The following is a 14866-nucleotide window of genomic DNA, read 5'->3' on the forward strand; positions in this document are numbered from 1 at the left end:
GTTCTGCCACGTCCCCAGGCCGCGCTGTTTTGAGCTGTGCCAGCTGGACCAGCGAGAGCAGGCCCGCCTTCCAATCCAGTGGGTTCTTGGGGCCGCCCAGCTTATTGGCCATGATCTTGGAGTGTCATTTAATAAACAGTAATGGTAATACTTGCTAAATCTACCTGGAGCAGACCTGAGTTATAGGGAACAATTTCAGTTTTTCTCAAACAGAAGCAGATTGCATTTGCGAGCAAAATACAATCAATTATGAAGGGGTTTTGTGTGTTTTTTTATTTCATAAACTAAAGCTCATTTTTGTAGAAGTACGTCTAGTACACTGCTAAATAAATACTGTGAGAAAAAAGGATCATTGTGTATGATAATACTATGAACAGAAAGGTTGAATTTATAGCTTTTAAACATTCTTAAAAATTTTGTTATGTGTTTTCAGTCCAAATCCTGCCTTTTCATCCATAGTTTCCTTGTAGGTTTCAGTCTTGAGCCAGTCTGAAACTTGACTAGGTGGCAAGTCAAGTGTAAGAACTATTGTGTATAATTCACCAGTTTGCAATTAAAAACCTGGGGCTAATGCCCAATATGAACATTCACGCACTTCCTTTTACTCTTTTAACCAATGACCACATGTAGCTTTTTACGTGTCTTACTGTAATTTGCTACTGACAATACCTTATATAAAACAGCCAATATCAGAAATATTCCCTGTGTGATTAATTTGTTATGATTGCCTTAAAATAGTTTTACATTTTTTCTTTAGATTATATAGAGGAGTCACATGATATGTTCAGAGAGACTTAGGGGAAAATCTTTTAGTCTACCAGGTGTTATGGGATCCCCCCAGCCAAACTAGACCTTGACCCCAACTACTTCTAAGCAAAGGGAGACCACAGTTGAAATGCAGAGAGAAGCAAGATGGTTAGTGTGTCCACAGGCCTGGGTCCAAGAACATTTTCAAGAGTCCTCATGACTACATGCAGTTTTTGCCTCCCGAACTTCACTGGGTGTAAGATGAAACACCACTGGGTAGGAAAATTCAACATTTGGTGCATAACTGTGCTAAGTGGCTGAGGTACTGAAACTCGGCAAGACATACATGGAAATCCAAACTTATAGCGGGAACTCAGACTCTTAACTCTTAAAATGGTGACTCCAACTGTCGTAAATCCTGCCCCATACTTTGGATGTCCTCATTTAAAGATCATATTACTTCAGTAATCAATAGAATCTGTAAATTAGTGTATTAGCTGTCTGTCCTCACTCGAGTATCAAATAGTAATTCTATCAAAGGAAGTGTAGCTTTTAAAACGATACTCATTTGGAATAGTGGTGGTTTCTATCATAGCCATCGTCAGTAAGCAGAGAGATCTCGCTTCGACCAGACAGTAAACAAAAAGAAGAGATTCAAGCATACAATTAAAGAGTTTTAACCTGTTTTTAAATATAAGTGCAAAGTTGTGGATCATTACACGGCTGTAATCCACCTGCCATTATATTTCTAAAGTGGGAGAAATAAAAAGGTTTCAGAGTAAAAATTTGAGATTAATCAACCTTGTATCTTTTCTTCATGTCTCAGGACGTAAAGCTCCCCTCTTTTTTTTTTTTTAAAGGAATTGGTTCGTTGCGTTGTGGCCCCTTAGTGCACACCGACAACCAGCTAAGAAACTTGCATGAAAGAAAGCGTGCGAGGAGCAGGGAGGGGCAGAGACCAGTCACCTTGGCCTCTGCTGCTGGCCTCCACCTAATAAAACTGACTCCTTTGTAAGGGACGCATAGCTGGGCCAGTTCATGTTCCTTGATCTGGAAGGAGCGCTCCAAAATAACAACAACCGTCTGGCAGTAGAAAGTGGAACACGAAGCATCGACAGCTTCTGCATCGGGAGAGCATCTCAGAAATCAAAATGCTACTCTGACCCCATAGGCAGTCTCTCGGCTCCACAGAGACCTCCAGAGACTTAGTTTTAGGGGTTGCAGCAGATGCCAGAAACAGCGACTGCATCTCTCTCCTAAATCCTACCTCCAGGGCCCTGATAAAATGCTATCCTGGCCTCCTAACCAAAACCCCTTCCCCCCTCACCAGCCAAACGCTGCCTAATGGTCTGTACCCCTCTTGTAGCGCTTATCGTTCTCCACTTTGTATGCTGGGGGTTTGTGAACGTGTCTCGTCTAGTGAGCCCGACCTTAAACTCCTTCCACACAGAGGATGCTGAGTAAATATCGATTGATTGAGCCAGGGCAGTGTTCTCTAGGTAGCCTGCTCCCTGAGCTAGCGTGGGCCCTGCGGGGAGAAGACTGGCGTGCCGGACCCGGGCAGGGCAGACTCCACACATGCTTCCTTTATGTGGGGATAAAAGACCTCGAAATCAATACTAGTCATTTTGAATGAATTCTTACATAGTGTTTTGTTGATGCTGAGAAAAATCTATCAGGCGCTAGTTGGGTGTTTGGCACTCTGAATGCAAAAGACAGTACACCTTCTGATGAGAAACACAAACTCCCGACTAAATAAATGCAGTGTGAAAAGTGCCAGAAACGTCGTTCGTAGAAAATACTCTGCATATGTGAAGAAAGAAGTGGCTAGTTCTGCCTGGTGGCTAGTTTAGGTCAGAGTCTCTCAAACCGGGTCCAAGTCCTACAAGATGGCTGAATTTTAAACACCTGCTTGGGGGTACCAGAATCCAGCAGAGATACCTGAACGAGAGAAGATGGTATCTTTCCCTTTTCTCTCTTGCAAATTTAAGGGCTACTGTACCCCCCAGCCCGGGTCCTCAAATAGCTGTGAGTTGCTCTTTCTATAAAGTAGGCTGCGGTCCTTTTTTTTTTTTGTTAATGGAGTGCTTAGCAAAAATCTGTGGTCAGTTCATTTAGCATAAAAGGTCTAAAGTCAGCCATAGGATGTGCAAAATCAAATTCTGATTATAAATGAGACGTCATCTTCGATTCTGATGGTAGAATTCTCTCAATCCTAACATGGCTACATCGAATCATTCAGCCAACGTGCATTGAGTGCCGAGTGTACAGCTTCTGTCCCAGGAGTTGGGGGCACAGAAGGTCAGCCTCTGCAGACCTTCACCAGCACTGAGGTGCGAAAGTCAGGAAACCATCCGGCAGCACTGTGTTCATAGTGATATTTACCAAGCATTCAGAGACCAAAAGCCAAATGGCAAAGTAGAGCGGAGAAGTGAGATGACTTTCTGGAAAATCCAGTTGAGAACTCCCTTTGGGAGCAACAGGGCCCCAAGTTGTCCCCACGTCATCTGATTCATTTAAGCCCTTCTCTGAGCCCTTTACTCTGACCGCAGCACAAACAAAAATAATTCCTGCTCCCTAGGAGAAAAACTAGTCCCAAATCCTCACACTTCTAATATGACTTAGAAAATCTAAAGTAGTATCAGCTTTGCAAAGTTTTAAACATGGTATCTAAGAAAAAGCTTTTATGATACATCCTAAGTGAAGATTCCTTCTGACTTTCTTTCTAACAAAAGTTTACCAACTGCACTTCTTCACCTTAACGTTATTATTTTAAAGTCCTCGTGTTACAGTCAACAGTAAATGACTTAGTAGTTGAGATAATGACTGATGAACTTTTATCTATTGAACAAGAATTTACTGAGTGCCTACAATGTGCCAGGCCCTAGAGATAACAAAGACTGAGTTCCAGGCAACAGGAGGGGCCGTGATCTAATCAATAATTATAATGCGGTCTAGTAAACACAGTCATATAAGTATGTCAAATAAATAGCAGTGACAAAGCATGCAGAACCGCCTCCTCGGGAAAGAAACAGTTAGGAAAGGCTTTGAAAAGGCAATGGTGTGAGCTGGGTTGAAAGATGGGAAGGTGGGTTGTAAACGTCCATGGCATGTACATAGAGAATGTACTATCAGTGTCTGAGCTTATGTGGGAGAGTCCAAGTTGAAAGGGCCCTTATCGGCCTTCTGATCCAGCATCCCAGTCAGGAAACCCCCAGCAGGGAAACACTGTGATTGGCACACTGGTTTTCCATTGGTGCTCTGGGATAGAGCTTCAGATTTTCCTCCCAAAAGCAGGGATCAGGGCACCTGCTCAGCACTGTTGTTGATGTATCAGTTGACCTAAGTTTTCACTGGAGGAAAAAAAGCTCCACAGCTTAAAACCGCTGGCCTAGTGCCAAGAGCATGGGACCTAGAGGGTAGCCTCGTGTTTGTGTCCTTAGGCAACTGAGGTCAAATTATTTAACGCAGGAGAAAGTGATCTGTAAATAGTAAGGCACTGAGTACGTCTAAATTAGTTCTAAGTCATTTTTATTGTGATCTCTTTGGGCCTGTGTTCCCTCCTTTACAAAACGAAGACGTTTCACCCCAAAGTCTCAAGTCCCCTGGGTAGCTCTAGAGTTAAATGCTTTGGGAATTATCCAGCTTTCTCTTAACTTTCTCTAAGGCCGAGAATGCTTTTCCGGCGTGCTCCTTTCCACTGCTTTTGACGAGACTTAATATTGGAATTAGAGCATCTCATTTGGTGAACTGTCACTAGTAATTGGTTTTGTAAGTCGCAAACACTGTCACACAAAGCCGAGGCTGTGTGCTTTGCAGAGTATATGGCCATTGCAAGAGCTAGTGATGTTTTTTTGTTGCACGTATGCCCAAAGTTGGTTGCTTCCAATCTTGCTTTTAATGACGTATTTATGTTCTTTTGGTAGCCAGAAGTGCAACTTGCTGAAGGCTTCGATGTGTTTATGCCTAAATCTCAGCTGGACTCTATACTGTCAAACTACACTCGCTCAGGAAGCCTTCTGTTTAGAAAACTGGTGTGTGCATTTTTTGATGACAAGACTTTGGCTAACTCCTTACCCAATGGGAAGAGGAAAAGAGGACTCAATGACAACCGGAAAGGACTAGACCAAAATATTGTGGGTGCAATAAAAGGTTGGTCTGCATCATTTCATTTTACGGGGTCTTTGTTAAGCTTTGCCTTCATTCCATAAAGATGCAGCTTAAAGTGTAGTAAATGAACTAGAGGCGAATTTAACTTGCCGCTGGCCATCTGCCCACCGGCCTGGCTTTTGGGTGTGAGCTCCCTAACTCTCCGCCCCAAATACCACTAGAAATTGCTATTTCAAGGTGATGTTAATTTGTTAAAATCAGAATTTAAGAGCCAGTCTGATGTGCTGCAGAACTGAAAAGTTGTTCCTTAACTAACTTTGAAAATGAAAGTATTTTTTCCTTTCAGTCATTTCTAAGAACTTCATCAAAACAGGATTTCTACTTAGATTTTTGTTGTAAGAATAAAGCCGTGATGCTCTTTTGAAAAGAAGGTAGAAGAGTTCTCTCCAAAGTTCAGAAGTTGCTTTACTAGGTCACTGCTTTTAAATATACTTTAAATGGAAGCGATCCCACTGTGAAGCCAGACCCTACTCTGCTCCTTCTGGTTTTGTGACATGGAGTCGTGCCAGTTACATGCAAACAAGTCCCTGGGTCTTCCCATTAACACGTGTGAAGGCGTGTCTGAATCCCACTGCGTTACGATAGCCACGCAGGCGCACGTATGTGTAGATCCTCATTTACAACCAGGTCCACATCCTAGATGTACTGCATATTTTAAATTTAATTTTCCTTCTCATTTATTTCTTACTTTTAAAATGTCCTTGGGACTTCCCTGGTGGTCCAGTTGGTAAGACTCTGCGCTCCCAACGCAGGGGGCCCAGGTTCGATCCCTGGTCAGGGAACTAGATCCCACATAATGCAACTAAAAAAAAAAAAAAAGATCCTGCATGCCGCAACTAAGACCCGGCACACAGCAAAAATAAATAAATAAATATTTTAAAAAATAAATAAAATAAAATGCCCTTACTTAGGACTCTGATAAATGTAATTTTAGGTAACAGAAGTATTTAGATGTGACTTTCAGAAAGAATGTAAATGAATTTGCAAATATAAATACAACTGCCATGAAAATGAAATTTCGGATCAGGCCTCAGTTACACCAGAGTCACCGCTCGGGATGTCTCTCCCCGGCCAGGGTTGCCGTGTCGTCTGGCTGTGGACTGACAGACAGAGCGCTGCCGCCCAACCCCTGGTCCCCCCACCGTGCAAAATGAGTAAACGAATTCAACAGCACTTAGAGGGTGCTTGGAATCCCACAATTAACTTTGCAAAATAATACGATTTTTAAATGGAGTTAGCAAGTACCAGGCAGCCTTTGTTCACGGCCAGAAGGACATGAGCCTTCATTAACAGAAAACTTCTCATCCTCCAACAGAGTTTTTTCACTTAAAGTGACAGCTGAGCTGTATTAAGTAAGCTACAGAGATATCACAATCTGTGCCATTTCTGAAAAGAATGATTCAGCCTGAAGCGACACTAAAAACAAGATTACAGAATTTGACAAAGAGTCAATGATGTAACTAGGACTTGCTGAAGTGAAGAAGGGTCCCATTTGGATTTAATATGTGTGGCTGGGATTTCTGGCAACATGAAGGGCAAGGCTGCCGATGCTTTTCATGCTGAAGCTTTTAAACATGCTGAAATGTAGCCAGGGATTGTTTTCATTTTCTTTTTTTCCAGGGCAGTATATTAACAGTATGAAAGGGTTTGGAAATTAGGGAATCATGAATGGCTGTGTTCCATCTTAATGACAGAAGAGTTACCCTAATCATAGATGATAATGAAATATATCATTACAAGCAGACTGATACGGGTTTTATGCTACCAGTTTCAATCTAGACTGGACATCGTACAGTAGTTTGAAAAAGTATATGAGAAATAGAAAACATCCCTTGATCATCTTCACAGCCCTCCTCTTTAGCTAGAAATAAAAATGGCAACGAGGGCTCTTCTGCCCCTAATGCATAATAAAGCAGGTTATTCAAACCAAAGAACTTACACTTTTCATACTCTCCTTTTATTGTTGAATTAAACCTGGCATTAAAAAATTCTTTTAGAAAAAAAATAAATAAATAAATAAATAAATTCTTTTAGAACAACAAAATAACTTTAAAACAGACAGAAATCCACCCATAAGGCACCAACAACCTAAGGCCACAGATATTGTATCTTCACTTGTTTACCTGCCATGTTGATTCATAGAAGTATTTCAATTTTGACTTTTTTTCCTTGATTACAAAAATAACACATGCTTGTAAAAAATCCAAACCATAAAAAAGCATAGACAGCTGAAAGGCCTCCATCATCCCACGCTTCAGAGGGTACCGCATACGTTCCTACAATCCTCATTCAGAGTATGAATGTGGCGTCAGGTGTGTCTCTCTTACGAAGACACCCTGTTCATACTGATCGGCCAACGTTCCTACCTGATTTATTCTGACAATTTCTTACAAGCGCCTTGAGAAGAAGCTTTGTCTTCCTATTTTTTATTACCTGTTGCACTTCACTGAGAGCTCTACACACAGTCAGGTTTCCATAAATACACGTTGGCTGAGTGAATGGACATAGGTTTTTATTTTTCATCTTGACTTTGCCCTTAACTTATTGACATAATGGGCCTGGTACTAAACATCCATCCGCAGGTCTTCTCACACCTAACTTGGAAGGATTGATGTCAAAATGTTGCTGTAAATTTCTACCACTTAATAAAGTGCCGATGAAACAAACAAACAAAAAAAATGGAAACCAAAACTGAATATAAATTTGAATACAATTCTCTTAATTCCCTAATATTTTTTTTCTTTTCATGCCGTACTTTGACTCGCTAAACGTTTATTAACCCACACACTACACTATAAAGCGATTTTTGGAAGTAGCTATTCATTGAAGGTCTTTTTCTTTTCTTTAACAAGAGAAAAATCACACAAAATTTAATACCATGTACACATGGGAGAGACCCAGGAAGTCTGAGCAACTCCTAATTGACGGTCTTATTGAATTATTATACCCAGTTTTTCATGCTATTATTAGAGTTAAAAAAGAAATTGACTTCCCTAACCAAGTCTTTCGAATCTGAGTAATCTGGCAAAGCGATAAAATTGTTTCTTTCTACATAACAATGGCAAGAAGACTACTCACGTTACTACTGCTGTCTACCACATATTTTGGAAAGATTTTGCAAATACTAAATACTCAGTGTTTCTTCCTCCATCCTTTATGGGACAGTGCACCAATACTGTATTAATTTGAAAAGTTCTACAACCTAGGAATATACATAGACTGGTTGATTTTATGAAACCTTCAGTAAAAACAACAGTGGAGGCTGGATTTTGTTTCAAACAAAGTGATGAAGTTGGTTAAGACAAGAATGGGAAACAAGATAAGGAAAACCTGTAAAATGCTCATGAACAGGAACAGAAATGGACTTAAAAAGCAGAGTTTATCGTGGGATTGTTAACATATCTCTTCGTAGCTATAATCAATAGTCCCCATAGTACAGTATCTTGAAAAATATGTACAAGCCTCTTTGTAGAGATCATGCTTTTCTTTTCTCAGCCTCATCTGTTTTATGATAGGTACCACTTATTGGTAATTCACTAAAAGTTCATTTATAGGTATGACCCAAGGTGCTGATGATGAAAGGATCCTTAATTAGCAACTTTCACCTGAGCACTTTGAATTTAACTCTGGGAAGAAGCAACTTAGGATCTTATTAAGTGGAGTCTTAGGTTTTGGGGCTAAGGATAGTTCGGTATCCTAGATTTAATTTGGAAATGATTTTACAGCCAGGATGCAGAATGGAGGTCAGGACCCAGGTGTCCTCTCCTCCCTTTATGCTTTACCTGCCAAAGACCACCTAGTTCTTGGTGTCCTATGCCCAGGAGACCACACAGGGTGACCTAGTGAGAGTTATCCGATATTGACGTAATCATTGCACCTCTGAATGCTCTTCAGAAAGTGTAGCTGCAGTAAAGCCATTTTTAGAACCCGGGTTGTGGTTTTTAATTCAGCTTCATAGTGATTAACGGAGAAAGTTTTATTACTATCAAACTACACTAGGTTTTTGAATCCTCTTGCATTCAAAGGAAACGACGTCTCCTTATCGAGTGCAAGAACCACTCTACTGCCCTTCGTTCACTCCATGTAGCACAAACTGCACTGCTGCTGTCGGGGAGCATCAGTGCTGCTGACCGGCCGGGATGGCCTGCGGGGATCAGAGCATCCCTGGGCGGGAGCCCTCCTTGGGTGGTGGTGCTCCAGACACTCGACTATGCTTCTGACACTTCATGTGACCTCACCCTTTCCTAGGCTCTGCTGAACAGACCACCAAAACCTCTCCTCCTGTTCCAGCAACTCTAGAGACACGTAGGGTCTATATTTGCCATTTTGGAACTCCTTTATTTTCCATTTTTATTGTATATCGTCACTCATTTCCTTGGATTTATTCCCAAAAAGTGAATAGCTGTTTTCTGTCTGATCTCACATAGACTTTAATATGTTTGGGAGTGGAATCTACATCTGATTTCTTATTTATTGATAGTAACTTCTGTGTGTTCTGAGAACTCCCTGTAAGGACAAGGCTAGAACATCAGCTTGGACTCGAATACCCCTACGATGTTGATGATTTTAGTTCCATTTATGGGAGAGGAAACTGAGGCTATGAGAAATTAAGTAAACTTAAAGGAAACAACTAGTAAGTGGGAGCGCCAAGATTTAACCCCAGGCCTCTCTCACTCCAGAGCCATTACTTCATACCTTCTACGAGGACTATATGAAAAGAAAGAAAGGGGTCTCGGCTTTAAATTTCTATCTTAAAATTTAGCACTTTGGATTCCTGATAACTTCCACTGGGAAGGTGGCCATACTAATGATCTTAAGTGACCACTCAGTTGTTGTGTTGTATTCAGAATGAATTTCTAGGTAAAGCTTAGCTGTCCTCCAGTTTATTTATTAGCTTCAAGGGCAGGTCTTCCTTTGAAGACAGTGAGAATCAGTCCCGTCGTAGTAGAGGGAAAGATAGAAGTGTGATCGCTTCCCTAGGGAAAGAGACTCTTCCGGTGCACAGGACCACAAAGAAAGCGTGTGCAGGTTGCCCTGCGTGAAGCAGTCTTCCAGCGTTGTATGTAAATTCAATTCTAGTTTAAGTGTTTGGCCATTGGAACCAGTTGATAAATGCTTTCATTCAAGAAATCCTTTTGGAAAATGAATATTCATTTGTTAACTAATCTGTTCAGATTTTTACACATCAGATCAGCTTAAAACAGGATAGACCTGCATAATATATGACAACAAAATAATCTATAACGACTGTTTAATGACATCAGATTCATAGCTTGTCTGTAACTATTACCTAGTTGTTGTTGTTTGCATTCTCCCTCTTTTTATGGAGGTCCAGTGACAGGTGGGTGATGTTGAATGTCGGTCATTCCATACGCAGAGCCCTGTGTGTTCAGCCCCTTCCATAGCTGGTCTCATATTTCAGTGTGCACCAGAATTACCTGAGGCATTGGTTCAAAATTCCCAGATTTCTGGGTCCCATCCTCGGAGATTAATTCAGTAGGTGTAGGGTAATCCCAGGAATCTGGATTTTGAACAGGCCCCTGCAGGTGACTGGGGCAGGCTGTTTCCAGACCACCCTGGGAAGAGCAGTGCCATCCCAGCTCCGATGCCAACCGCCGGTTCGATCAGTCACGATCTGTACTGGCTGCACAGCCCTCCGGCACACGTTCGCCTTCCTCTGTTGCTAAGAGCACCCCCTTTTCTGTAGGCTGCCCTGCGTCTCTCCTGGAGCAAATGAGAAGATAACGCGTGTCAGCGGCTCTCATCCGATGACTCTCCGGGGCTTAAACTGATTCTTCCCCGTTGTGTTGTTACACAAGGGCCCTGGTTTCAGACGAGCCCGCAGTGTCTCCCAGGACTTGAGTGGTTAACTGCCTCGTGTACCAAAGTGGACGAAAGCACCGCCAGACTTCTGCGCGAGTCTAGCAGGTGGAGCAATAAACAGATGCGTACTTTTCCGTGAAGCTTTATCATCGCTACAGAAAATGTCATCTCCGTTCTTGGCAAGCACTCGGCCCGGCTCCCCGATGGCGTATTTGAAGCGCTGAGCCAGCCAACTTCCGCAGCAAACAGTGCGATACAGAAGACCCACTGGTCTTTGCCGCTTTTCCGAGACTGGAGAAGTCACGAGAGCATCACAACGTTGGCAGTATTTTCATGGACCTCACAAACGCAGAAATCATCAGCAGGCATGGCGTTGCTGTTAACCACACTCGCGCTTACTACACACCCGCTGTGAGGCAGGAACGGGTGACGGAGACTAGTGAGGCGTGGCCCCTGACCTTCAGGAGCGTGCAATCCAGCGGAGTGACACACACGTACACGGTGAGCCAGGACCTAGAACCGTCTCCGAGGTAGAACAGAACAAACGTCAAGTGCCCATCATTCACGGAGGGAGAAAGCACAGAGGCTGGAAGTCCCAGTAAGACAAGGGCTCACGGAACAGGTGACATCAGAACCAGACCTTGAAGGATGAGCAGTGTCCCAGATGCAAAGAGAATGGAAGAGGTTAACTTACAGAATAATTTCAATGCAGCTTCAGTGAAGTAAGACATTGGGTGAAAGCCTTTCGCCTCCAGAACTGTTTAAAGTCTATTCTAAGCGTTGGGCCTTGAGTCCTCACCAACCCGTTCACCTTTAAGCGTTTAACTTCATGTATATAAATGCCATTGCAATGGACTCAAACACAGTTTGCCCCAGGGGTTTTCAACCGGGGCTGTGCTTCTTAAAGCTGCCTCGGCTCCATCCCAGACTTAATGAACCAGAATCCTTCGGGTTGGGGCCAGAGAGAGTGGCAAGACTGTCCCTGCTTTGTCACTGGTCTTCCGTAAGCTCGGAAAAGGAACCTCCCCTTCCTCAAAATGACAACTCTATCCGCATGAGGAGCAAAGGGGAACGTGGAGACGTTTGTTAAGAAAGAGTTTGTGGCTTTTGTTGACCTGTCTTCAGCCCATCACGCCACGGATGGCAACCCATCGTGGATTAACTCGCAGGGACTCAGTTCTAAGTCCCGGTGACTGAATTCTCACCCAGCCCGCATTTCATTACATAAACAGCCTCCTGTCAAAAGAGATGAGTTTCTGTCGCACAAGCAGGGCCACTATAGCATGACTGTGTTTTGCAATGTTGTGGACACCCTTCCCCTGGTGGACGTTGCCGATCTGTTTATTTATCATGACAGTTTTCTGGCAGAGGCAAGTCAGAGGTCCCAAGGAAGGGGCAGTGTTTTCTGTGTAGCCCATCTCTTTTTCCTTTAGACCCCTGAATTGTGTGGCCGATCTGAAACGCTCACCAGCGTCTTCAGGTAATGCCACATCTCTCCTCTTTTCTTTCCCACTGCTGGGAAGCAGAATTGGATAATGAGTCCAAAATTGGTCAAATTGCATAATTCCTCGTAGCTTTTCTCCTGGACCTGTCGTTGGTGCTAGTGATCTGACAATTATTTTAATTCATTTCCACGAAGAGTTATTGACTCTCTCATACAAGGTATGCTGCAGAAATCTGAGAGACTCGGGAATTGACATTTGCTTGGATCGCTGCCCTAGAGGGGTTTATGCAGCTGATCGTGGAATAGTTGCTGTCACCGTAGTACCAGGGACTGATGGTAAGCCCACAAAAAAAAACTAAGGATCTGTGTCAGCTTCCATTAAGAAAATGCCTCAAAATCCATAGACCTTTATTTCAAATTGAACTGAAAGCTGTCATCTATTGTGGCTGCCTTGAAGACATCTTTGTATAAGAGCAAGCCTGGCTGCATCTGTCCGGTTAAAAGCATCCTTAGAAGAGAGAGACGCTGCCTTTTGGAATGAGTCGGGTTTTCTCACCGACTGCTCCTTGAGTCAAGCCTTCTGTTACGCTGACTGTGTTTCCAGGTTCTTCTTTCTGGTGCTTCCGGCTCTTGGTTAGATTTTCACACCTCTCCATCATCAGCTCCTGGGATTTCTCAGAACCCTGGTGCCCCTGTATCCACCCTGTCCCTTTGATCACAGAGCACATCCAGTGTCGGTTATGTTATGTCCATGTCTCCCCCAACCTCTTCATCTCCCCCCGTGTGGAGGCAGCTTAGCCATCTACAACTACGTGCAGGCAAATCCTAAGTAGAAATGTGGACACAAGCCAGGAGCAAGAGAGACAGTTGACAGCAGCCACCAAGGCACGCAGGACATCCAGCCTAACCACCGGGCATGGGGGCCTGGCCTGGCCTCTTTCTAGAGTCAGCGGTGGTCCTTCTTACCCACACGTGCATCGCCTGAAAGGTGGCCTGGGGCTTCTAACACTAACACCCCCTAGCAGACACATTTTTTTATACAAGCTATTTATTCATTCATTCATTCATTCATTCATTCCTTTATTGAGTGCCTCTGTTGTATACCAGGCTCTGGGTAGGATCCACTCCCTGTTCTCAGTGAGCTGAAAGTGTTAGTATGGGGAGTAACTGGTACAAGTAGAGAACAGAGGTCAGGGGAGATAGAAATGTAAATAGGTTATTGATGTAGCAGACACATTAATTTTCACAGAGGCATCAACATTCTCCGACTTCTCAAGTTTGAAAGTTCAGAATCACCGTCAATGCCTTTTTTTTTTTTTTTTCCCTTCTGCTACTAATCCCACTTCACGACCCGGTCCCGTCAGTTCTTTTCGTCCCTTCTCTCCCATTCACCGGCCTCTGGCTTCTCTGATACCATCCTAGTCAAGCTGTCCATCACCTTGTCCCTGAAGTTTGGCAGAAACACTCTTGAAATATCCTCCCTGACCCTCATTTCTTCTTCTGTAAGACAAGAGTTCATGACGTTTTTCCTACCGCTTCTTTGCCCATGAAATCAAGCGCAAACCCTGGCCTTACCCAGACTTCCCGTAACTTGATTTTCCTCTTCTCCCAGCCACATTTCCCTGGGCTCCTACCCGGCGACGCAGCCCAGCACTGACACTGTTCCTCAAGCATCACATACTCATTCTGGACTTTGAGTTGTGCTGTGTTCCCCAGGGCTACAGGCTCTTCCTCTCTTTGTAGACAGATCCAGCTCATTCTTCTTGGTCCGGCCCAAGTCTCATCATCTCTCCCATGAGACTTTTCTCCTGACGCCCGAGCCTCCATTGATTTCTCCTTTCTCTAATTCCCATGGCACGTGTTACCTTTAGACCGCTTAGCAATACATCCTGACCCTTCGCTTTGCTACTCATGGTTTATGTGAAGGATGACTGTATCATTTATCGCCCAAACCGGGACTCTTTTGAGAGTGAAAATGGTGCTGTTAATCATTTCACCAGGAAAACAGACATTGTGAACTATCCTGGGCAAATCAGGATCTATGGTCATCCTACTTGTGTTTAGACATCTTATCTTTCCAACAAGACTGTAAGTTCCTAGGGAGCAAATCTTACGTGGGGAATATTTGCTTTGCATATTCCGTGGCATGTGAAACACAATTAACGATCAATAAATGCAGGAAGGAAAGAAAGAGGGATGGAGGGAATCAGGCAGTCAATTCATCCTCACTGAAAAAGGTGGTTTCTTAAAAATCAAAACACAACTCCAGGACTTCCCTGGTGGCGCAGTGGTTAAGAATCCGCCTGCCAGTGGAGGGGACACGGGTTCGAGCCCTGGTCCAGGAAGATCCCACATGCCGCGGAGCAGCTAAGCCAGTGCGCCATAACTACTGAGTCTGCGCTCTAGAGCCCGTGAGCCACAACTACTGAGCCCGCGCGCCTAGAGCCCATGCTCCGCAACAAGAGAAGCCACCGCAATGAGAAGCCCGCACACCGCAAGGAAGAGTAGCCCCTGCTCGCCGCAACTAGAGAAAACCCGTGTGCAGCAACGAAGACCCAACGCAGCCAAAAGAATAAATTACATAAATAAATGTATTAAAAAAAAAAAACCACAACTCCACCCGATTGGATGTATACAAGGCATGAATAACAGGATAAGCACACAACTTCTCCATGACCAGTT

General features: G+C 43.5%; 1 protein-coding gene and 1 non-coding gene across 8 annotated transcripts in view; both read left to right on the plus strand.

The window, feature by feature from the left end:
- Window positions 1-14866, plus strand: part of BEND7 (BEN domain containing 7) — a 76825-nt gene that overhangs the window by 37505 nt on the left and 24454 nt on the right. For 6 of the 7 annotated variants that reach the window (XM_060292623.1, XM_060292597.2, XM_060292603.2 and 3 more), the window contains one exon: window positions 4674-4899. In XM_060292623.1, coding sequence (XP_060148606.1) covers window positions 4674-4872 — 199 coding nt within the window. In that variant the 3' untranslated portion in view covers window positions 4873-4899. The remainder of the gene's footprint in view (window positions 1-4673; window positions 4900-14866) is intronic. The other variant, XM_060292628.1, reaches the window with a different exon arrangement.
- Window positions 5627-5699, plus strand: TRNAG-CCC (transfer RNA glycine (anticodon CCC)). The gene has a single exon. It is a non-coding gene; the product is annotated as a tRNA-Gly (tRNA).

The sequence above is a fragment of the Globicephala melas genome, chromosome 2 (assembly GCF_963455315.2).
Source record: "Globicephala melas chromosome 2, mGloMel1.2, whole genome shotgun sequence".
Lineage (NCBI taxonomy): Eukaryota > Metazoa > Chordata > Mammalia > Artiodactyla > Delphinidae > Globicephala > Globicephala melas.